This window comes from Xiphias gladius, chromosome 15, assembly GCF_016859285.1.
Source record: "Xiphias gladius isolate SHS-SW01 ecotype Sanya breed wild chromosome 15, ASM1685928v1, whole genome shotgun sequence".
NCBI classification, from domain to species: Eukaryota; Metazoa; Chordata; class Actinopteri; order Istiophoriformes; family Xiphiidae; genus Xiphias; species Xiphias gladius.
This window is the reverse complement of record NC_053414.1, coordinates 9,685,314-9,710,081: the sequence shown is the minus strand read 5'-3', so window position 1 is coordinate 9,710,081 and position 24,768 is coordinate 9,685,314. Positions and strand designations below refer to the sequence as shown.

General features: G+C 42.7%; 1 protein-coding gene across 1 annotated transcript in view; it reads right to left on the bottom strand.

Moving 5' to 3' along the window:
• Positions 1 to 23,568, bottom strand: part of cacna1hb (calcium channel, voltage-dependent, T type, alpha 1H subunit b) — a 42,536-nt gene extending 18,968 nt beyond the window's left edge. The window contains 14 exon segments of the mRNA XM_040146613.1: positions 655 to 810; positions 1,257 to 1,374; positions 2,075 to 2,260; positions 2,784 to 2,935; positions 5,862 to 6,178; positions 7,182 to 7,203; positions 8,564 to 9,160; positions 9,311 to 9,403; positions 9,517 to 9,829; positions 12,060 to 12,219; positions 13,475 to 13,572; positions 14,013 to 14,146; positions 14,619 to 14,712; positions 23,455 to 23,568. Of these exon segments, the coding sequence (XP_040002547.1) occupies positions 655 to 810; positions 1,257 to 1,374; positions 2,075 to 2,260; positions 2,784 to 2,935; positions 5,862 to 6,178; positions 7,182 to 7,203; positions 8,564 to 9,160; positions 9,311 to 9,403; positions 9,517 to 9,829; positions 12,060 to 12,219; positions 13,475 to 13,572; positions 14,013 to 14,146; positions 14,619 to 14,657 (2,385 nt within the window). The 5' untranslated portion in view covers positions 14,658 to 14,712; positions 23,455 to 23,568.
• Positions 23,569 to 24,768: the final 1,200 nt, after the last annotated feature.

Below are 24,768 nucleotides of genomic sequence, written 5' to 3'. Positions count from 1 at the left end.
AGAGAGGGATGCAGACGGGTGGAGGGGATCTCCAGTAGTTGAGTTATATGCATGGCTTTGGCAGCCATCTCCTGTAGTCACGCCAATAAAGCTTTTCTGAATTTAATTAAAATTCATGCCAGATAGATGGAGGCAGACGGCTTTGGCAAAGGGTATCTGTATATATGTGTGTGTGTGTGTGTGTGTGTGTGTGTGTGTGTGTGTGTGTGTGTGTGTGTGTGTGTGTGTGTGTGTGTGTTTATGTGATAAAGAGAGAAAGAGAGAGAGCAAGTGCTCTCTGATGCCGGAGATAAAAGATGAAAACTAAACAACAAAAGCTCACCAGCTGTGAATGGCAGGCGATATCAAACACATCCCTACCCTGGAGAGTATTGTGTGTGTGCATGTGTGTGTGTGTGTGTCAGCGAAAAAGAAAGATGCAGAGAAAGAGAGGAAATGGGTGGAAAGGAAGATAGAGGACAGGAGAATAACTGAGAAAGAAAGAGAAAAAGAGATGGATAAAGAGAGAGAGGGGAGAAACCACACAGACGGGATGCCGGAGATTATTCTCTTGTAGGCGGCTTTGGTATCATCAGTACAACAGAGCTCAATTAGTCTCGTTCTCTATGCTTCATTCTCTAAGCAGCTCAAATAAAACTGCATCTTTGCCCTTACTTCAGCTTGAAAGCCCTCAACCAAAATGGCTACGAGCAAGTTGAAGAGGACGTAGTTGCCAAAGGTCATGAGGGCAACAAAATAGAGGGCAGCCAAAGGCGAGGTGGAGGCCATCCCATTATAGAGCACGGCGTTCCAGTCTTCCTGGGTGAGGATCTGCAGATGTGAAGAGAGACGGTGGAAGAAATCACATCAAACACAAAATAGCTAGTAGCTGTTCTGAATAATCCTTTAATGTCTCATTGTCAGTTGAACAGTAATGACGCTCATCAGTGTTAAATGAGCTCCTGTGGAGTGTGTTTCATTACTCTTCCTCTCCCTCTTATTGTGAAGTGTATCTTACCTGCCCACTGGGAGAGTTTTAATATTTTGTAGAAAAAATTGAGTGTGAGCACTCCCAAATTGGAGCAAATGAAATAATGGAGAAGACTGTCAGGACTACCACCGGTGACAGCAGCTGCTGCTATTTGGAATTCATCCCAATTGAGTTTAAAATCAAGTTTAGTAGTAATTCATCAATGGGGACATTCTTCTAAATTAAAGTACTCTCGGTGTATTTGTGCACTCATACACATCTGCGTTTATTTGTGTGCTTGTCTAACCTGAAACACAGTGACAGTCGCCCAGAGCAGAGAGTCGAAGTTTTTTCTGTCAGGTAAAGTGTCTCCACTGTCTTGTCGTAGGCCGAATTTACAGCCAAACAGATGCATCCCCAAGATACTGAAGACACAAACACACACACACACACACACACACACAGACACACACACACACACACACACACACACACACACACACACACACACACACACACACACACACAAACACAGACACACATACACACACACACACACACACACACACACACACACACACACACACACACACACACACACACACACACACACACACACACACAAACACAGACACACATACACACACACACACACACACACACAAACACACACACAGACACACACACAGACACACACACACACACACACAAACACACACAAACACACACACACACACACACACACACACACACACACACACAGACACACACAGACACACACACACACACACACACACACACACACACACACACACACACACACACACACACACACAAAACAATGGAAAAAAAAACATAGCTTTCATTACATGGTGATTTAATATAGATTCTGTGCAACAAGATGCAGTAATGCAGCCTGTGTGAATAACTGTGTTTGTGTGGTGATGGTGATGATAGATGTGGTAATATGTCCTGTATCAGTGTAAGAAAAAGGTCAGTAGCAGTGATTATAATTTTTGTAAGGAATAATCAGTATAATTATAGCTGAGAAAAAAGATGAGAAACATTTGGGGTTGAAAGTCAGCCTGCAGCATTGCCTTTGGGGAAAGAAAGAATATACCGTACCTGAATATGAATATAAAGAGCATCAGCAACATGCAGAACGTGGCCACGTTGTCCATGGTCTTCATCAGCACCACCAGCTGCCTCCTCAGGGCAGGAAGGAACCGGACCAGCTTTAAAACTCTCAGCAGACGGAAGGTACGCAGAACCGATAAGCCTCCCTCTGCCTCCCCCACAATCTCCCAAACACTAAAGCACACACCGGTGACAGGCAGATTTTAGACACAACGTTAAATTCACATTTATGCAACCAAGGAATCAATACCTACTTAACCTCGGCTGTAACTCTTTTTAAAGTCAGCGTTACTAACAGCTTCAAAAATCCTCCCCTGCAGGCAGGGATGGTGCTAAATTCTTTTTCATTTGACGTGTGGCAACTGAAAAGAGTAAACGGGCCACTGCTGTTTACAACTTACCAGCCAATAAAGAAGGTGAGAGCAGTGTGCACTGGCACAGTAAGCAAGCAGAGCCTGCAAGCATAGATACATAATTTAGCTTGTAGAACTACATAATGGAGTGAATACAGGCCCCCTAGACTACAAGGGCAACCACTTGGCTCCAATGCCAGAATCTGCATCACTGTGCTAGCAGCATTGGAAGATGTGACTGCAGTAGTGCTGATGCGTGAGGAGGATTTTCCAATGACAAGTGGTATATGTAATGACAGAAATTCAATTTTTGGGGTAAACATAAACCCAGGAGAGAGCCCCACCTGATGATGACAATGACGCTGTCAAAGCCGTTGTAGGGGTTCTTGATGTAGCCAAAGAGCCCAAGAGCCAGGAGCTTCAGCAGCATCTCAAGACTGAAGAGACTTGTGAACACCATGTTACTGATCTCCAAAATATCTGTCAGCTCCTGTGGCTGAAGAGGTGCGGTGTTTGTGGAGAGAAAAGAGGGAGAGATTGATGTACAGAGATAGACGGGCACAGAGGAAAATGAACAAATAAACAGAGACGGACAGAATGACAGTGTGGAGCGCTGAAACCTCAGCATGTCAGGAATTTCTAAAATGCCAGTAAAGGCTACAGTGTGGGTCTATGTGGATAAAATCTTAGATATACACAGAGGAGCTGCCTCAGGATTTGAATGAAGGGGCGTTTTTACCCACAATCAGTTCCAGTAGAATAAGTGAATGCGCGTTTATTATTCATATAATTGATATTACTAAGCTTCTCAGACCGAGGGGCAAGCCTCTCCTCTTCCCCTGTGGAGGTATTGCAGGAGGGACAAACATGACTGGGGGAAAATTTTAGAGTCACATCTAAACTTGAGTTGATCTTATTCATTTGAAACAAGGTCTCGTGTTAGCAAACAACTGGGGTCTCATGTTAGCAAAGCTATCAAGACTCATGTTATCAAGATTTATTTGGACCCCAAAACATATTAAAGGAATACTTCCACATTTTTGGAAATACGCCTATTCGCTTTCTGGTGGAGAGTTAGATCCGTTAAATATAAGGCTAGAGTCAGGTTAGGTGCCAAACTCTTTCTTGGCTGGGTGCTGTCACCATGAGGGCGTCAGGCAACCAGCGGAAACTCCAGGAGATTACAACTCCAAGACAAGAAATAGTCCAGCATATGCCCCCCTGTAAAACAGTTAAGTGTCATTTTAAACAAAACAAAGGAGGTATAAGGCGTTAATTCTCGAGCTTTAGATGGTAGGCCGATTTTGTTACCGCTCAACGGAGCCAGGGCTAGCTTTTTCCAGTCCAGCTAAGTGCCGGAATATTCTCTGTAGTTAGTGATACAAACTGGGAAACAGGCCAATCAAAAACAAAGTCAATAAAATCTAATGAAACCTTTCTTGATCTCAGGTTGACTGTCAGTTAAGTGAGAGAGTCTAAAAATCTGGCAATTTGGGCAACTAGTATTTAACTATTAATTATTATTTTTAATTTGCACAACACTAATTGATTATTATTGGTTTAAAACAATTAAATTAGTTTACAGTGGGGCAGGGACATGAAATCTTTTCTGATTCCAAAGGGGGGCATAAAAGAAAACGTCTGAGAACCACTGGTTTAAAGGATGAAGCTGGCTATTGGAATCTTTTAACCCTGTTGTGTTTGGGGTCCTTCTTAACAGCTTAAAATCTACTTTACATTGTTTTATCACCCTGATATTTCACGACTCCTTTTTTTTTAACTTGCTTTTAAACACGATTTTGAACTGATGACATGTTTTAGAAGACACATCACCTCTTTTCCGGGTCTCAGAGAACCCGGCTGTAAAAACATGGTTAAATACAATGGATTTTCACATGCTGTGGTTGGTGTTGACAGCACGTTTTATGCAGCACTGCCCCCCTCATATCCTAAATAATACTATTTGAATGCCTCTTACAGAAGTTTTAGAGTTTCAAAATAGGTCATGTAGGATAACATACCTTACATTTCTTTGTTTGTGAATGATTTATTGGTAAACAAATGGTAAATATATATTGGTTCCTTTGTAGCCCATATACAGAAACATGAAAAAGATGAAATATTTCCTTATTTGGTGTTTTAACAATTCTTTATGGTCAGTATTCAGTATTTTGTCACCTCCATCAAATGCGAAAGTGAAAATGTGAAAGAGAGGGGTCAGAAGAAAAGAAAAAACAATATTTAAAGTAAAGAAGACTGGATGGTTTGAAATAATTATTGTTATTTTTACAAATACAGCAATGAGGTCTGTGGGACCACAAATGATCAGCAGGTAAAGCCCATGTCAGCAAAATACGAGGGTTAATGTTATGAACAAATCTTAATAACAAGTGGCCTATTGTCTGAGTAACCAAAGTCTAAAATAGCTCAAGTCTCTGTGGCATAGCACTGTTGTTGAACAAAAAAGGTTCGTATTAAAAACACACAAAGGACCTATATCATTGCAATTGCGTGACATTTCTTTATTACACTGAACACAGCCACTGTGGTTTATTCCTTTTGAGCTTGTAAACTAGCAAAGCTGTGCAAACAAGTAACAGTGGCTCTGAGCATGCCCAGTGACATCTGCCTGACGCAGAGCTACTCTCCAGGGATCAAAAACAAGTCTCTGCGGTGTTTGAAAAGGAGCTGTACAGGTCACGTTCACTGAAATGATGGATGGTCGCCCACTGAGACCGTATGGTTCTTATTGGTATTCCAATACTTTTGGATGACAATACATTTCTATGGCACAAAGAAAAAAGCCATATCAGGCTTTTGCCCCACATTCATATGTTATTATATTCATTCATATATCGTCATTGTTGGTTTTGGTCTCTCAAGGGGATTTGTTGTGGCTGTCCTTATCCTTTAACATTAGTCATTCAAGAAGTTAAAGCCATCCAGATCTGTCATATTGTTCCGGAAATGGGCCACATGCAATCTCCCCTCATCTCCCACCCACAGTCTATCCCTGCCTTTCAGCCAATCACAATGTCAGATCTGTCCTCCTCCTCCTGGCTCCTTCATTCGCTCCCGCTCGCTTCCCTCACTCGTTCTCTGCACCGCTCACTCTCTCTTCTGTCCCAGGGTCACGCTTTAATTAACACTTCAGGTCTTATGAGTTTCTCCATCTCCTGATACGTGTGTGCACACACCTACATACAGTTACACACACACACACACACCCTCGGAGTTCCCATATGCTTTTGCTGTAAGTGTTGATTGGAGGGTGAGTTTATCGACTCCACTACACACAGTGATTAGCACATCCATTTTCAATCAAACTGCAGTCACATCCAATCTGCAAGAGGCACGCACATGACTGTGCACGTGCGCACACAAACACGCAGCCTCTTAGTCCAACACACACACAAACATACCTGTTGGTGGTACTCTATGCCCATCGACAGCGTATTAATAAGGATTGCAATCATGATTCCTCTGTTGAAGTATCTGCTGCCAACAATGAGTTCCAGTTTAGTTCGGAGACCCGCCCAGCAACGCTGGAACAGCCTTTTCTTTGGCTCAGACACCTGTGCCTCACCACGGCATGGGCTGTTACTATGACACGGGCTGTTGCCATGGCGTGAGTTGCTGTACCCAAGCTGCTGTTCTTCAGGTTGCTCATTAACATTTTCGCAGTCACTAAGTTGGTTATAGTAGATGCAGTAGGGGCATACTGAGGACTCTCCTGGGACTTCACCTGGCAACGGTAACGCAGGATGCCCGGTGCCCCCACCTGCACAGACAAAGGGAGGAGGTGATGTAGACATGGGTCACACACATCATACATCATGCACAAGGGCATAGCAGATAGCTGATTCTGTATGTTGTGGTTATGTAGACATTCTGGCAGCCAATATATTCTCTGCTCAGTAAAGGAGAACACCTTCATTTCATTTCTGGGAGACAAAAATTCAATAACATGGAAGCCACTGTGCAGTTGGGATGCTTTTGTGCAGAAGGGGAGATCTTTTATTAGAACTGGGATGTGTGTGTGTCTGCGTGAGTGTGCATGCGTGTGTTTGTGTGTTTGGGGGGAAGGGGAGTGGAGTGAAGCGGGAGTAAGATATCAGTGGAATTCATTAGCAAGCAGCTCGGGAGGAATGTTCCAATGACAAACAAACGCTAATCTAGCACGAGCAGATCACTTGTCATCGCAATTACAACAAATTCATGTTTCACTGGAGACTGATATAGTAAATCCAATCTAGTCATTCTGTGGTGTGTGTCGATAGATAAAGTGGGCTGCAAGGAAACTTTGAGCCAGCAGGCTTGCTGAAAATGGCTCTCTACTACATACACAGAAAATACACTGATCTAGAGCTGTGTTTTTCAACCATTCTGGCCCAGTATCCCCAGTGTACATACAAACATACTGAATAATTTCTCTGAGTTTTTTGTGTATGGAAAATGTCCCTGCAACATTAAGAATTTATTATTGAATTGTATTAAAATTTGATATGTATTTTCCGTGTTACTTGCGTTACCACTTTTAACACATCAAGGTTAGTTTACTCAGCATGGGGAGTTCTACCGAGCCAGTGAAAACAGTTGTATAATATTGTCTGAGACTGGAGGAGCTTTGTAAAGTCTGATATGTCGATCGTGATGCCATCAGGGTTATTTTGGCTTTGGGTTAGAGACTGAAAATTTTGAATGGAGTTTGACGGACAGTGTTTTTGAATAATGACCCATACTAGGAATCAAAAGTCAGGATATCTTGGCTTCTGCTGCTTTAATTTTAGCCATCAATGTTTATCTCTAATTGAGAGTGCAGTGTTAAGGAGTGCCCCTCTGAACCCTTGACATCTGGGAAATCCACATCGCAGAATCCCGAAGGAAATCCCATTTTTCTAAGTTCTTCAGTTCTTCTTTCAGTAAGTTGTTAAGTCAAAAAAAGGATGTGTCATTTATCCAGAGTAACTTGACATTGTCTCTGGCTAAGGTATGCTGCTGTTTCAAATATATATTTTCTATATATATTTTTTTTTAATGTGGCAACTGTTCTCAGCACCACAACTCAAGTAAAAGGTTTTTGATCAGGGGCGTGTCACGTGTAAGGCAAAGAATGCTGTGAAAAAAATCTTCAATATCCTGTTGCGAGTGATTTTCATGAATATTCAAATCCTATCTCTCTCTCAGATTGCAGGAAATCCTGCACAGAGAAGGCGATCTGGACAAAGAAGTTCAGATCAGACTGAAATGTTTCAGCTAAACTGTCTGGAGACACTTTAACCTTTAGGCTTGAACAATGAGTTTTATTTGATCATTATGCTCTAATTTAACATATCGTTCTTTTATACTCACTTTTATACTCATCATAGCATCATTGTTTATGGAGTATGCAGCTGTTGTAAATATATGTTTCCCTTCTCTTTGTTTTATGCATTGCATCCCTTATTCTCCATATTGGTAGTCCATACATGTCATGGAACTACAATACCCTTCAGTGTGATCTTGTGCTTTGAGGATAATTACCTGGATGTACACAACATTAAAACCAGATACCGGTTTTAACAGACTGCAAGAACACTGTGGTTCCTGCATTCTGTTTGCTTTATATGTCTGTTGAAGGTCTATGACTCAAAGCTTGTGAATATATCAAATAAAACTTTGCAGATTCTAGCATGCGAAGGTTCTTCTTCTTTTTTATAATGCTTTGAGCACCAAAAACAATATTAAATTCACCTCCACTGTGTCAGAGGTGGCAAAAGTCTCAACAGCAGATGTTTCGAAATTTCGCCAAATAAATCCGAAGAGATTTGCAGGTCTCAATACTACTGAAGGTGATTAGAAAAAAAAGTTGGCTTTTTTTGGTGTAATTTGGGGGAAAACCGACGCTTAGGGATTATTTCTTCAAAAAGAATTAAGAGAAATTAAGTAAAGATAACTTAAAAACTGATAAACAAAAACAGAAGCACAATAACTTTGTTTTTCATCAAAAGAATCAACACTACTAACGCTGCTAGAATATACGGGGCTCAGGGCTGGTTTTTGCCAAGGGCCTCCAAATCTATGAACCCACCCCTGTAAGTCCCAGGTTGTGAATCTTTGACCTTGACAGGTCACACAGAAAAACACACACCCCTTTGTTCTCACCATGCTCCAGCACCAGCTGCGGCAGTCTGTTGGTGGTCTCCGTGGCAGCCAGCCGTCTCTGGTCCCGGCCTTTTGCATCCAGGTGACTGAAGAGGGGCGATATGAAGGGATAATTAAAACCGTTGCCTCCGTTACTGACAGCAGGCTCAGACTGAGGCTGGTGATGCTGGTGATGATGTTGGTGATGATGATAGAGCTGATGAAGGTGAGACAGGTCGTTGGGGGCGTGGCCTGAGTGCCGGTTGGCAAGTCCATTCATCTCCCCAACACCGCCCCCTCTGGCAGATCCACTGCCTCTGTCTGTCTTGCAAACGCACACGCAGTGAAAGTGCGGACTTGTCTTAGCATAGCAGCGGGACAGTCTCCGCCATGCCTTGCGGCCAAGGTGCGCCAGGTAGCGGATGATTTCCTCATAGCAGCTTCCTGGTTGGCTGTCGCTGTCCAGCGTGGAAGCTGATTGGTGGAGCTGGCGGGCACGCTGCTCCGATTTCATCAAGGCGTGTTCTCTTTGCTTCGTTTCCGAAAACTGGGTTGCTATGACGACCAGGCACAGGTTGATCATGAAGAAGGAGCCCACCTGGTCATGACAATACACACACACACACACACACACACACACACACACACACACACAAAAGCTGTTAAGCAAGTTTAACTTTTTGTGTTGGAATGTGTGTGTGTGTGTGTGTGTGTGTGTGTGTGTGTGTGTGTGTGCGTGCGTACTTACTATAATGAGGAAAATGAAGTAGATGAAGTTGTAGAAGGAATGTGCATCCATGACATAGTACATGATGTCTACCCAACCTTCTAGAGTAATTACCTGAATGAAAACACACACACACAAACCCATAGTAATCACAGTAATGTGTGTAGTGTACATATCATTCACAGATTAAAGATGTATCCCTGTGTTAAAATCCTTCAAACATTTACCTGAAAAATGGCAATCCATGCGTATCCAATGTTATCGAAGTTAATAGCTCCTTTGTGTGGGTTTATTTCTCCGGCCCGACACTCATTGTAATACTGATACCAGTTTACACATGAGACTGGTTCATTTACCCCAAGACCTATCTCTGGACGGGCCTCCTCAGCCCCCAGGAAGCAGGAGGTCCCGTCTACACGGCGCCGAGGCACATCAGAGCACCGAAGCATCCCGTTTTCTCTGTCTGTCGAGCAGATGAAGGGGTGGTCATCTGTGCCATCTGGCCGATAGTAGCCACTTAGGAAGGAAATGTTATATCTCCTGGAGCGGGTGGATAGAAGGTTGATGAAAAAACATTTGATGTTATTTATTATGCAGGCCTATAAAATTATTAACTAGTATTCAGTCATTTAATCCAATAGGGGACTGTATGTTTCCTTGTTGGCAACAAATACAATGGAAGGAATCAAAAAAACAAAGCTTTAGTCTGTTTCTTAGTACTTTCCAACTTCTCTTTCTGTCTGTGGCACTCAGCCCCAAGCCCATTCAGTCCTTATGGGGATGTAAATCTTCAAAAACAGCTATATTAATATAGTTTTTTTTTTTTAAAGAGCCGGACACTGTGGTTTTAAGCAGTCATTACTCAAACAGGAGTAAATATTGCGTTTGCCGGGGACTACTTTAAGTAGCATAGACCTTTGGTCTACTAGTGGTTATCTAAGTGAGACTGAGTCAAAATAAACTACAGTGCCCATGTTCATTCAAATGAAGGCACATGTCACCCAATGCAGCGTGGGGCTCACTGATGGGTTTTTAATCATTTTTGAACAACAATGGAGCTCTATGGGACAGAGGAACGTGTTATATCAGGCTTTGACCACACAAATAATACTTGTCGGTGAGAACAGTTCATTGTTGGTTTTCTTAATGCGAAAACATAGGATATCGCCAGCTGCTTTAACCTGCCAAAACAAGATATGGGCCTTAAATTCAAACAATACGTTTTTGGAGATATTCAGGTGAAGTCCAAATGGTTTTCAGGGGGATAAATCATTTAATGGACCTGTTCTTTGTACAAAAGATCTGTTTTTTGGAAAAGCAAGAAGACAGTATGAAGAACACAAGGGTGCTAAATGAGGAAATGAGGAAACAAAGAGAAAAACAGATGAAGGGGGAAAAAGAAAAGAGAGAGGGAGGGTGCAGTGGAGAGATAAGCAATCAATCATCTGTGGTGTAACAGAGAGGTCACAGGGAAGCGCTGCTCTCACTTCTTATTTGAAAAGGTCATCTTTTTGTTTATGAAGCAGAAAAAAACATCCAAATTGCTAACTGAAAATATAATCTAGACAAGGATTAGTTTTGACTAAAAATGTATAGGCTACTGTACAACAGGGTAATGTGACCACATGTGAATAAAGCAAGATAACAAAGTGATATAGCCTTTCCTTAAACAGCTTTAATATATTAGAGATGCAATCACAGACTCCCGCCTCAGTGACAAAATTAAAAGAATAACAAAGTTTCTGCTTTACAAGGCTGTTAATCACTTTTGGTCATCACTGATGCTTCTGTTTTTTTTTAATATATATTTCTGTGTCACAGTCACAATAACCTGAACTATTCTGAGTCTACAGTTCTCCAATGTGACAACAGAGAGTCACTGGCTAGTGACTGAGTAGTAACCTCTACTCAGTTGCTCTTAAATCAGTGTCTTCTTAACACTTATCTTTTAAAAAGTCCCTCTATTAATGTCAACCCAAAGTTTTATTCTTCCAGTTCAACTATGTTTTATGTGTTTTATTTGTTTACTTTACTGTATTTACCTTATTTTATTGTATTTGGGGTATTTTATTATATTTTATTCAGTTAACTTTTATTTGCTTGATAATTGTGTCTTACCGTAACATTGTTTTGAAAGGTGCTATGTTAATAACGTTTATATTCATTATCATTATCATTATCATTATCATTATTATTATTATTATTATTATTAGTAGTAGTAGTAGTAGTAGTAGTAGTAGGACCCCCACCTCTACATATGACCCCTGTCAAGATGGTCGTGCAGATGTGAGGTGAGGAGGTGAACATGTTTTTAGGTGATGTTTAGTGATATTATAGGATTGTGCTTGTGAACGTGTGAGCGGGAGCGGGAGCGGTGGTGTAACAGCGTCAGTCAGACAGTGATCGAGCATGACATGAAGGATCATGCGGGAGAGAACGGGAGTGACACAGACACTCTGAAGGTCTGTTGTGTTTGTGTGAGAGTCCCTGGATAACAAGAGACAAAATTCTCTTAGTCTCCTTAATCCCTTTATTTGTTATCTATAATGCGGGCGGTTCCAGCAGGAAACACATTTACACGTTTACTGCCTCCCAGACTTGAGCTGATTAGAGAACAATCAGCTCCGTCTATCAGCGATATCGATCCCCTTAGAAATAATAGCTGGGTGAAAGAAGATCAGATGTGAGCAAACTTTTGACACGGGGGTTCACAGTAATGAGGCCAGTGCATTGCTCGTTGTGACATCTGCCGGTTACTATAGTAACTCACATCTTGACATCCTCTCCCATGAAACAGCGATTCCTCAGTAGCCCCGCCCACAGCTGCACGCCGACAATGCCGAAGATGAAGAAGACAAAGAAGCACAGCGCCAGCACGTTGCCCAGCATGGGAAGTGTGTCCAGGAGGAGGGTCACCAGGATACGCATACCTACCAACACACACAAACACACACACATATACAGCATAAACACCAAGACCTGACACTAAACAAAGAAAGAGCTGCATGTAACTAAGCCTTAAATTTAACAAAATGTCAGTCACGAGAAGTGTTGGCCTGACAGGAAGACTCTCTTAATGTATTCTGCACAAAACTGGAGCAGTGCAATTAATTGAATGGCAAATAATTAGAGTTCAAACACTGATAATTAGCCTCCACTCAGCTCTGTTGAAGAGCACTGACACAAAATCTTCCTCCTCATTGCTTCTAGACGTTCTCCTACTTCAAACACACTCTCCAATTTTACAATAGCTCAGCCTGAGTTGTGCCAAGGTCAAAAAGAGTAGTAAAAAAGGAAAGGAATGGCTTTTTGGCTGGCCAGCTTGTGCACCGAGCTGTTAAGAACAACATGAGCATCAGCATGATTTCAATGACTTCGTTCACTGCGTCCTGATTTGTTTACACATGCGTCTGTCAAATGGAGGGCTGCAGCTGTTAATGGCTGTGCAGCATGGCAAGTTAAAGAAATGAAGTGGAATTTACGGTGCAGTCAGAGAGAACAAGGACAGTGCCACATTTTTCATTGTCTTGGCTCTGACTAATTAGGTTGTTGACATTCAGCTTAGGGTGTTTCCACATCAGTACAGGAATTTTAGTCTTTTTTACGCATGGTCCACCAATTATAGGGCACAGAAAGTTGATTGGACAAGTTAACATAAACTTAAAGAAGTCTTGCACAGTCATCATATTTAATATTTTGTTTTGTCTTGTGGCTTTTGTAGTCTCCAACCCACAGACATCAGCAGCCATGTGGTATCTTTCCTGCTGATGTTCTTCCAGGCCTTTAATGCAGTCATCTTCACGTTGCACTCACTTCAGGGGCTTTGTACCTTCGATCTGGTCTTAAGCAAGTCAAACAAATGTTAAGGTCATGTTATAGACTCGTCGGGTCAAGAATCTTATACGGTCTGACCATTAAAATCCCTTCTCTCTTCTCTGTCTTTACAGTTTTTGACCTGCTGAATTGTTCTAAAGTCTGGAGAGTCCTATAATGTTCACCCAATTAGGATGTGAACACACTTTAAAACTTATTAAGTTTACAGTCAGCACTTTAACCTCACAGTCACTATTTCATTTAAAATCCAATGCGCCAGAGCACAGAGCCAAAACAGTAAAAGACAATAAAAAACTGTCCTAATACTTTCTAATTGCAGTGCATGTCGGAGTAAAAAGGAGAAAAACTCACTGGGAACTCTGTTGATGGCTCGCAGTGGGCGGAGAACCCGGACAGTCCGGATAGCTGATAGGCTGACGTTGTGTCCATCAAGGGAGTACTCCAGCATTCTGCGAAGAGGGAAAGCCACTGCTGTGTCACTGGCATCCTGATCAGCCTGACCTTGGCAAATCCTGAATTTCTACTGGGAATCCACCAGAACGCAGCGCACGGTCTTTGGGATACATAGCCTTTTAAGTAACCAATCACCGAGGTCTTTGTCTCTCAGGACCGAATGATGCGATTGTCAGTCTGCGGAGCTGTCACACACACACACACACACACACACACACACACACACACACACACACACACACACACACACACACACACACTTCCGTCGGTATGTCTAAGCATGCACACACACACGCTTGACATTTAACTGGCATTAAACAAGTGTCTAAGCTTTACACAAAACACACACATACACACACACTTTTGGCTCATATTTAATGTCAGATGCGCGTGTGTTCGTGTGCGTGCGGCTTGTGTGCGTCTGTCAAGCACTCACCCCACTATAACAATGAAGAAGTCCAATCTGTTCCATGTGTCGCCTAGGTAACCACTCTGACCTATGACCCCAAGAGCCACCATCTTCACCACCATTTCCCCAGCAAAAAACACAAAGATCCCATCATCCAGAGCCTGCATACACACACACACACACACACACACACACACACACACACACACACACACACACACACACACACAAACCCAGAGGATTAGTGTAAACTGATTAATTGGAAAAAAATTAAAGCAAAAACTTTTCAGACCCTTGATAATAAAGTCTCACAGCTGAACATAATTAGGCTGTAATTTCAGATTGTGTGTGTGTGTGTGTGTGTGTGTGTGTGTGTGTGTGTGTGTGTGTGTGTGTGTGTGTGTGTGTGTGTGTGTGTGTATATACGCTCACATATCTTTCTATGGTTGTGTGGACAAATTTTAGTTTGAAACCATCATTCTGAGAACATTTCAGCCGGTCCTCATGACTTCAAAGGGTTGTTTGACAGTTAAGACTTGGTTTTAGGGTTCAGGTTAAAGTTAACAACTGAAAAACTACAGAAAGACCAACATGTTTGTGTGTGTGCATGTGTGTGAGAGTGTGTGCTTTTACCTGTAGGAAGAAGGGGGTGTGGCCACAGGGCTGGAACATCCCTAGAGTCACACAATTCAGCAGGATGGCCAAAATGCTCACACGCTCAAACCATGTGGGACAAAGTTAAGGGTCAACACCGCGGCAGAGTTTGAACATTGAATACAATAACAATTTGAACATTAACACATTTTCACAAAGCTGTGCTCGTAAATTTAGCTCATTAGTTTGACTGACAGGAGTCTCAGCCAATCACAACAAGCCAATGAGACAGCTGCTTGCTTGTCCCACTTCACCTCCACCCAGGTGTCCTCCCCTTTCCCCAAATTAGACTTTTCTGGCTCTAGTATTTTTTCTAGATGTTGGGAAGCAGTAAACCCAAATCCCAGCTTCACACATGCTATCAGAAAACAATAAGTGCTGCGCCCATGCTTTTCTAGAGTCTGTGGAGTTGACTGAGTGTTAAGATTCAATTAATGGAATCATAGATGACAAAGCTGACAAATTAAAGGAAAAAAACAACAAATAGTGTCTTAATAAAGTGCTGGATTGCCACAAGCTAACAGAACAGCTGCAGTGATCTTTGGCATATATTCACCAATTTGTCTGGAACTCCACTGGTGGGATAAACACTATTCTTGATTTGGTGTTTTGGTGATGGTGGTGAAGAGCACTGTCTAACACATCTGTCCAAAATCTCCTTGTGCCCTGTGTGGAGTCATCTGCATTCATTACGCGTCTCCACTCATTTATTCAGGTTTTTCCTACAATTTGCCACCTGTCTCTATCTAGTGGTGATGTCTGTAGTATAAAACATCAACAGACTTCATTTACAAAATATCTGTCTGTCTGAATTTTGTGCCTCATAGCATGTAAAATCAAATTTACAAGCACGCAACTGAATGTACTAACCTAAGAAACAACTTCAGTGAGGGTAGAAACTTGCAATAATAAGCTTACATGTATCAACCTTCACTTACAAGCACAACTTCTAATGAGACATATTAACATGTTTAACATTCACAGCTACAGCTACCATGAAACAGTCAGTATGACATCTGAAGTCAGTTTACATTACATTACATTTACTCATTTACTCAGACCTTGGAGTAAGCAGTAAGTACTAAATCTGTTCAATAAGACAAAGAGCAAGGAGATCAGTTAAAGAAGTGCACAGTAATTGCTAGTCAGGCATGTTAGGGTGTCAGAGGTGTTAGGAGGGGAGGTGATCTCGTAAGGGGTGCGTCTTCAAGAGATTCCTGACGATAGAGAGGGACGCGCCTTCTCTGATAACATTTGGTAGCTCATTCCACCATCGGGGAACCAAAGACGAGAACAGTCTGGGCTGAGACCGCCTCGTGTGTAGGGATGACAATGCCAGACGACATTCCTTGGAGGAACGTAGTGGCCGAGAAGTTTGATGCGTGTTTGTTGCATCTGTGTTGCCTGCTAGCCTTCAAGCTTGAAGAAGGAGCATGGCTCAGAAAAGCAGGGAGGTTTAAAAGGGAAAATAGTCTGAAGTGGAAAGTTAAAGGAAAGATTTTGTTGGATTCTTACACACACACACACACACACACAGAGACACACTCACACACACACACACACACACACACACACACACACACACACACACACACACACACACGCAAACACTCTCTCTCTATCTCTCTCTCTCTCAATTGAACACAAATGTGAAAACTGCTGAATGGATGACAGGAATGTATTCAAGAGCCAAGGACGCATACATAACCAAGCCTGGAGCATGCACATGAATACATACACATAGACACATGTGGGCGCACACACGCGCGCACACGCAGAGTCCCCTTCCCGGACACTTTGCTCTCGAGAGGGCGGAAAAATTAATGAGAGTACAATCCTTTATCACCCTTGAGACAGAGAGAGTGAGAGGAGCGAAAGAGGGAGAGAGAGAGGGTAATCCAGTGTCCTCCCTTTGCTGTGGTTGCCATGGGAACCCCCATCTCACCGTGGGAACTGACTTCAGAGTTTCGCAATCCGCTTGCATCCTGTCTGGACTGGAACACAACACAATTAATACACATACACACACACAAACACATGGGCACACAACAGAAAATGATGTCCTTCAGCACAACACAACTGAGCATCGTTCTTCTCCTCGATGCTGAGGAGGGTTGTTTTAAACCTATTCCATCTTTATAAGTTACAGCAGCTTGAATAACCCTGTGTGCCCATAAAAAAACATGCCCACACACACACATAGAGACATGCACACATAGTTAAACAAGGGACGGGGCAGGGTCAAGGTGCGAGTGATGGATGAGATGGGAGTATTTCCACGGTTGGCCCATCATTCAACATCAGCGATGAAACACAGAGGGAACGTCCTTTCCTCAGTTTTACTCTCCCCATTGCTTTTCCTTTATCTCTTCGCACACTAAACCTTTCCCTCTATCATCCCTCATTTTCCTCTACAGCCTTTTCCCCTCTCTTTGGCCCAATTATTATTCTCTTTGCTCTGCTCCCCCTGCTCTCTGTCTCTCCCTCTTCCTTTATATCGTGCGGTATAATTTCCCATCTTCATTCCGTATCATTTTTCAAATATCTTTTTTGCCTCTCTCATCCACTCCCATGCACATACACACTCCTTTCCCGACAAATCGCTTTTCCTTGGTACCCTCCCCATCTGTTTCTACCATCTCCACCTATGACTGTCCTTGGGTAGAGCTTTAGTCTCTCTGTCAGAAACCTGACACTCAGCCAACAGATAAACTATAACTACACTTAATAATTAACATCGTCAGAGAGATGGAGAGGCAGAGAGACAGACAGGGTGAGAGATGGAGAAATAGATACGCTAAGGGAGAGGTTGAGGAGATAACAGAGGGGGCAAGAAAGAGGGGCAATTAGAGACGAGGTGAAGAAAAATGGTTTGTTGCCTAAGGGAAAAAAAGCACAGTTGAACAATGGGATGAAAGAGGTTAAGACCTTGACGAGTTAAGCTTTTAAGTGTAAACAAATGCAAATGTAGCGTAGCCTCCACGCTTCGTCTTCTCCCCCTAATTGCCTCATCCTCTCATCTTCGCGTTCTTCCTCCATCTCCGAGAACCACCACATGCCCCCTCCTCTGCCTCCGTGTCTCCCGTGCTCTCCCTCTCTCGAACTCTCTCTCCTCGAGTGCCAACACAGGTAATAAAGGTCAGGCAGACATTATAAATCAAATCAGATCATATCTCCCTGATTTTTCTGTCACCATCCTCCACCCTTGGCTGGGATACACATGCTAAGGCCAGCATGTGGGAACATTTTCACTTGAAACGTTCATTACCTTGAAAGCATCATCCACAGGGATACACAGGCCATCTGGATACATGCAGGATATGGCCTTTTTTTTTTCCCTTCATGCTTGATAAGAATTTAGATTTTCCCATGTGGTACCACCGTCTCATAAGGCACCCTTTATAAAAGGTTAGAAGTTGCAACTTATAGGTTTATACTGTATATCAAGAATAAACCATCAAGAAGAACAACCGCTGGGCTGCCAGGTTGTAGAAATCCAGTTGGCTGGTGTATACTCTCCTTGCTAGGTCTTACTAACTAACTCTTAAACTCACCAATAAGACCTCTCCAGTGGACCATTTGACCACTTAACTTCTAGAAAAGCTCTGCAGATAATGTGGACAAAACCCACTTATTATCAGCTTATTAGTAATTACTTACTGCAGACTTGATGGATTATGGCTTACTACAATGGGAGAAACCCTTGAGTCCTCATTAATTAGTTCTGAACTAAAAGATGATATATTTTTATTAGCCTTGCTAGTGGCTCTATGGATAACCATGTCAGTTGTAGGTTGATCGGTTCACCGCTTTGATCTATACTGAAATCGCTCAACAGCTGCTGGATGGATTGAGATGACATTTGGTACGGTTGTCCATGGTCCCCAGGGGATGAATCCTAATGACTTTGGTGATCCTCTTATTTTTTTCCTAGCACCTCCAGTTCAAGTTCACATTTATAGTTTTCAGTGCAAAGTATATAACATTTTTAATAAAGGGAAAACCAAAGGATTCTGAAAAGATGTTGGTGTCACTCATGAACTTCAATAATGTTGTTAATACAGCTTGTTACTTTTGCTTTTTTTGTTACTTTTTTCTCGTGATAAAGTTCTGTTTATAAATAAATTTTTGTCTGATTGTGTTTTCTATGTCTGATATACACATCAAATCAGAATAAATACTGTATATTGGATTAAAAAATGTATATAATTTATAATTGCAGACCTGATGGGTTATTAGAAAGGGATCAACTATGACCCTTTCAACCCTAACAGTGCCTTCCAAAAGTCTTCAGACTCCTTCACTATTTTCCCGTTTTGTTATATTTTAGCCTTATGCTAAATTTGTTTAAATTCATTTATTCAACATCAATCTACACTCAATGTCCAATAATGGCAACGCAAAAACATAATTTTAGAATTTTTTCAAATTTATTAAAAAGTAAAAACTGAAACATCACATTGACAAAAGTATTCAAACCCTTTTCTCAGTACTTAGTTGAAACACCTTTGGCAGCGATTACAGCCTCGAGTCTTCAAAGCAAAAGGCTTTGCACACCTGGATTTGGGGATTTTCTGCCATTCTTCTCTGCAGATCCTCTCAAGGTCTGTCAGGTTGAATGGGGACCGTTGATGGACAGCCATTTTCAGGTCTCCCCAGAGATGTCCAATCGGGTTCAAATCAGGGTTCTGGCCGGGCCACTCAAGGACATCCACAGAGTTGTCCCTAAACCACTCCTACGTTGTCTTGGCTGTGTGCTTATGTTCATCGTCCTGTTGGAAGGTGAAACTTCGGCACAGTCTGAAGTCCTTAGTAATCTGGACCGGGTTTTCATTAAGGATATCTCTCTACTCCGTTCAGCTTTGCCTCAACCCTAACCAGTCTCCCTGTCCCTGCCATTGAAAAACACCCCCACAGCATGATGCTGCCACCACTATGTTTCACTGTTGGGATGATACTGGGCAGGTGATGAGCGGTGCCTGGTTTCCTCCAGACATGACATTTAAAATTGAGGCCAAACAATTCAATCTTGGTTTCATCAGGCCAGAGAATCTTGTTTCACTGTCTGAGGCTCCTTTAGGTGCTTGTTTGCAAACTCTAAGCAGCTTTCATGTGTCTTTCACTGAGGAGAGGCTTCCGTCTCGCCACTCACTCTCATAAAGCCCAGATTGGTGGAGTGCTGCAGTGATGGTTGTCCTACTTGAAGTTTCTCCCATCTCCACACAGGATATGTGGACCTGAGGCAGAGTGACCAAGAATGGTCACTCTTGCTGAGATACACCTCTCTTACCATGGCCCTTCTCCCCCGATTGATCAGTTTGGCTGGGGGGCCAGCTCTAGGAAGAGCCTGGTTGTTCCAAACTTCTCCCATTTAAGAATTATGGAGGCCACTGTCCTTCAATGCAGCAGAAGTTTTTTGTAGCCTTCCCCAGATCTGTGGCGAGACAAAATCCTGTCTCTGAGCTCTGCAGGCAGTTCTTTCTACATCATGGCTTGGTTTGTGCTCTGATACACATTATCAGCTCTGAGACCATATATAGACAGGTGTTTGCCTTTCCAAATCATGTCCAATCAATTGAATTTACCACAGGTGGAATCCAGTCAAGGTGTAGAAACATCTCAAAGATGATCAAGAGAAATGGGAGGCACTTGAGCTAAATTTTAAGTGTAATGGCAAAAGGTGTGAATACTTATGTCAATGTGATATTTCAGTTTTTCCTTTTTAATAAATTTGAAAAAAATTCTAAAATTCTGTTTGGTGTGTCTTTATGGGGTACTAAGTGTAGATTGATGAGGGAAAAAATTAATTTCAATGATTTTAGCATAAGGCTGCAACATATCGAAATGTGAAAAAAGTGAAGGGATCTGAATACTTTCTGAAGGCACTGTAATTGCAGTTACAAATATATGTGAGTCATTCATAAGATTGTCAAGAATTTGTCACTTGACTATAAGCCATGAAGTCTGCAGTTGTTGTATTGTAACATCATTAATAGTCCTACAGTTGAATTAAAGAGCTACCTTAAAAAGACAAAGCAAGTATAGATAAGTAAGATTTTTTACAACCTGGCAACCCAAAGGTTGTTTTTATTAATGACATAAAACTAATCTATAATGCATTGGTAATTAATTTATTAACCATTAATAAAACCATTAGTTACAGCTTATAAGCCCTATAGGAGATGCCTTACTAAAAAAGTGGTGCTGATGTGAAAATATGTGGTTTTGCTAATTGGTCCCACACTTCAACTTCGGAATCCACAAACACAGACTTGTTTAAACATAACCTAGTTAAGCTTGAGTGTTTGTATGTGTCTGTGTTAGCACCAGAAAGAGGTAGGGCGAGTCTTAAATGAAGGTGGGCCAAGTTAAGTTACTGTCAAGTTATCAACTCCTCTGGCTCCACCCCCTAAGAATGTGACAGCTGGTAACCATGGAAACGCTTTCTGGAACCACGGTAATTGGCTAAAATGATTTTGACAGCACGTCCTGCTTTGAGTAAGACCTCCTCCTCTCCATCGCTGTCCCCTCACCCCACCCCCGCTTTCACATAGACATACACGCACCTCAACCCAATTAAGAGACAACTGAGGAAAAGGAAAAGAGAGAGCGATAAATAGGAGGGGAGGGGATTGATATTGAGTAAAGAGGGATGAGAGAAACAGGAAAAGAGAGGGAGACCGGAAGAAGAAAGGCAGGCAGAGAAAGGTACTTGTATAGGAGTGACAGAATCAGCTTTTCTCATCTTTAAACAAAAGGAAACGCTCTGAATGTTTCATGCACTGCTGAATAAATTATGTCCTATGTGTGTGTGTGTGTGTGTGTGTGTGTGTGTGTGTGTGTGTGTGTGTGTGTCTGCGTGTGTGTGTGTGTGTGTGTGTGTGTGTGTGTGTGTGTGTGTCTGTGTGTGTGCAGGCCTATGTGTGTGTGTGTGGGCACGCTTGCCCTCTCCACATGTGAGTGCGTGTTTCTCTGCGTGTGTCATAAGTTAGTTACATTAAAGGTGCAGGATGACTGCCACATGGAAAGCTCAGCACTTTACAAAGAAGGCACCTTATTCCGCGCTTACAGTGTAACTTACATCTCCTCACAAAGGCAAAGGGAATAACAGAAATCATGGGAGCTCAGAAGGAATACAGGGGAATGTTATGAAATAGCGAAAGCTAATCTTGTTTTGGTTAAATTAATTTGTTATATGCGCTGTGGGTTGGTGAAATTTTGAGTATGTTGTAAATGTGGCACAAAGGGGGTTTCTAAGAGGGAGGAAATGGAAGGAGGGACATAGGAAATTCATTTGTAATATGTACTGAGTTGCAAAAAAGGCAAAAAGGAACCAGGGGTCACCTCAGGAAAAATAGGACTTACAGCTCCTGGGGACTGCCCCCCCCGTGCTCACATTAATGTCTCTGTCGAACAACATCCACCCACATTGCTTCCCCCAAAGATCACTCACAGTAACGCTCACACACACACACACACACACAGACACACACACTATATACACGTATAGTAATATATACGAATAAACATGAAATGGGACACGTGCCAGTAGCCGTGCTGTATGGACACACAAAGAGAAAGGGAGACAGACGGGCACACAAACCTACACAAAAACAAACAAGTGCTGCAAGCGGAAGTAAGCGGGCCGTCGGGGCAGAGCTACGCTGTTGCCAGGCAACCAGGTGATTCCTCTAAAGAGCCTCTCCATGGGAGATTCCCTCGTTTGTTTGAGGGCATTCACTCGCCTGTGTGCATGCTCGCATTTGTGTGTGTGATCATGAGTGTGTGTCTATAAGTGCGTCCGGTAAGTTAGTGCTGACACAGTGAGCGTACAATGTTCTGGGACGCGACCATGGTAACAGCCCAGCAGGCTGCAGAAGAGCTTGGTTTATGGCATTTGTAGTTTTTTTTTTCTTTCCCTCTTGGTGTACATTTTATTTATTCAGCAATCATGTATTTATATTTTATAGAGTACACAGAGCACTGACGGTGGCAAATACCCACAGACTTGCACTGACAAGTGCACAACGAAACATACACATGCACAATCAGAGGAACACACAATCACACACACACACACACACACACACACACACACACACACACACACACAGGCACACACACTTGGAGTCATAAGCAGTGGAAAATATTCAATTTGGAAAGCCTTGACAAATCCCTGAGGTGTTGCTGACGTTTATGCATGCTTCGGAGTATTCATAGCTGCTCACACACACTACAGCACCGATAACTACACACATACACACAATCACACCTTCACGTCCACAGCAGAAGTGGATAGACGTTGAGAAGGAGTGAGAGACACGGGGAGGGGAATGTGAGGTGAGACAAGAAGCAGACAGAGGTTTGAGGAGGTGACGGGAGTTTTTACTATTTGTGACTCCAACTGCTGTATTCATGGAGGCCAGTAACAATGCTACTGACAGGCAACTGTAACCCTGGAAATTCATTAGGGCTCGTCACTATGGAAACCTCCAATCAGGGAAAAATGTTAGCCATCTTTTCCTACAGCTAATGCGTCCAAGGAAATACCTGAGGACTTCCATGCACACACACAAACACACACACACACACACGCGGACACGTACAATACCGACCTTCTTCCCGTCTCCCTTGTGTTTAAACGTAAAGTAAACATCTAGGTGCTAGCTGTCTTGTAGGAACTATGGCTTTGAGAAAGTACAGAGCTGAAACACTAACAGACAATTTCTCTCTCACATTATAAACAGGAACACACTCATATGCCCGAACACACCCAGACATGTGCTTCAGGGGCACTCCCGGCAGTGAAGGATATGGGTGGCAGACAGCTCGAAGGCACCAGGAGCGGGGTGGGCTGGTTTGGGTCAGAGCCAAGAGAACCACTGGTGCTAGAGCGGGGTACGGCAACTCCTTATCCTCCTCCTCCTCTTCCTCCCCTTCCTGTTCCCTCTCCTCTCCCTCAACTGACACATGCACTTTCTCCCCCTCCTCCTCCTCCTCATCACCTCCCTCCTGCGTTGGTCCTCTGTGCTGCTCGTGCAGGTCTGGCTCCTGTGTGTCCATCATGGCCGTGCTGTGAACAGCCAGAACCTAAAAGAGGGCGCAGGGGCACCAGCAGACAGTTCGGGGCACGTCAACACATCAGCGCATGTGTGTGCATCTGTGTGAATGTGTGTGTTTCTGCTGTGCTACCTTGTGGCTGGCCGGAACTGTGCTGACTGTCAAGCCTGCCATGCTCTCCAAAAGACGCTTTACCCTCTAACACAGCAGCATAAAAAAAAAAAAAAATCCTTCTCTGTTTTTCTTTGAAACAATAAGTGACCTTTGGAAGAATGCACAGCCAGAGAGTAGTTCTGTGCAGGAAACATAAATCTACATAAACCTAAACAGAGTGCACTAGACATGACCAAAGGTGCAAACACAGAGTGAGCGTAGACACTGCGAACAGGAAGCACTTAGACCCCTTCGTTATAATCCTGCAGCTGTACAATTCTATGATGACAACAGGCCATTACTGCTGATGCTTTTAATCCAGACTGGCTTTAACAATCTGTACATAGAGACGGAAAGTAGTTTAGACAGCTATTTCATACTGCTACAAAGAGAACGAAGTGTGGGGTTGGGTACTGATAATGTCAGTTCTTCTATTTCTTTTTCCATTTAAATTTCCGCTCATGATGATTAGTGTTACTTAAAGCTCGCTGAGTTATAATTTTTCCTTGAGCTATAATTTACGATAAAATCCCACGAAATGCAATGACATTGTCGAGCTACAGCAGCCTGTGGTTAATTTTTATGAGAGCTGACTGGAATTTCTTGGAGCATCGGAATATCATGCAGGAAATGTCAAATTGAATGATAATCTCAGTTTAAATTAGGAGCGTGATCACATGAGCACATTCATTTCTTGGCTTCAGATTTCTTCTTTTTCTGAATTTCATTGCATTTTCTGCTTTTTTGGGCAGTATGCAGTGGAGTTTGGCAGGAAAAGATGGGAGTTGGACCATGTGACACGGTCCACTTTGTCACAAGTACACAGTACTCACTCCCCAGTGGTCCACCATGTGCTCATTCCATTGTTTATTGATCCCCAGGCGTTCTGGAAAAATTATTCCAAAGCCACCAATTT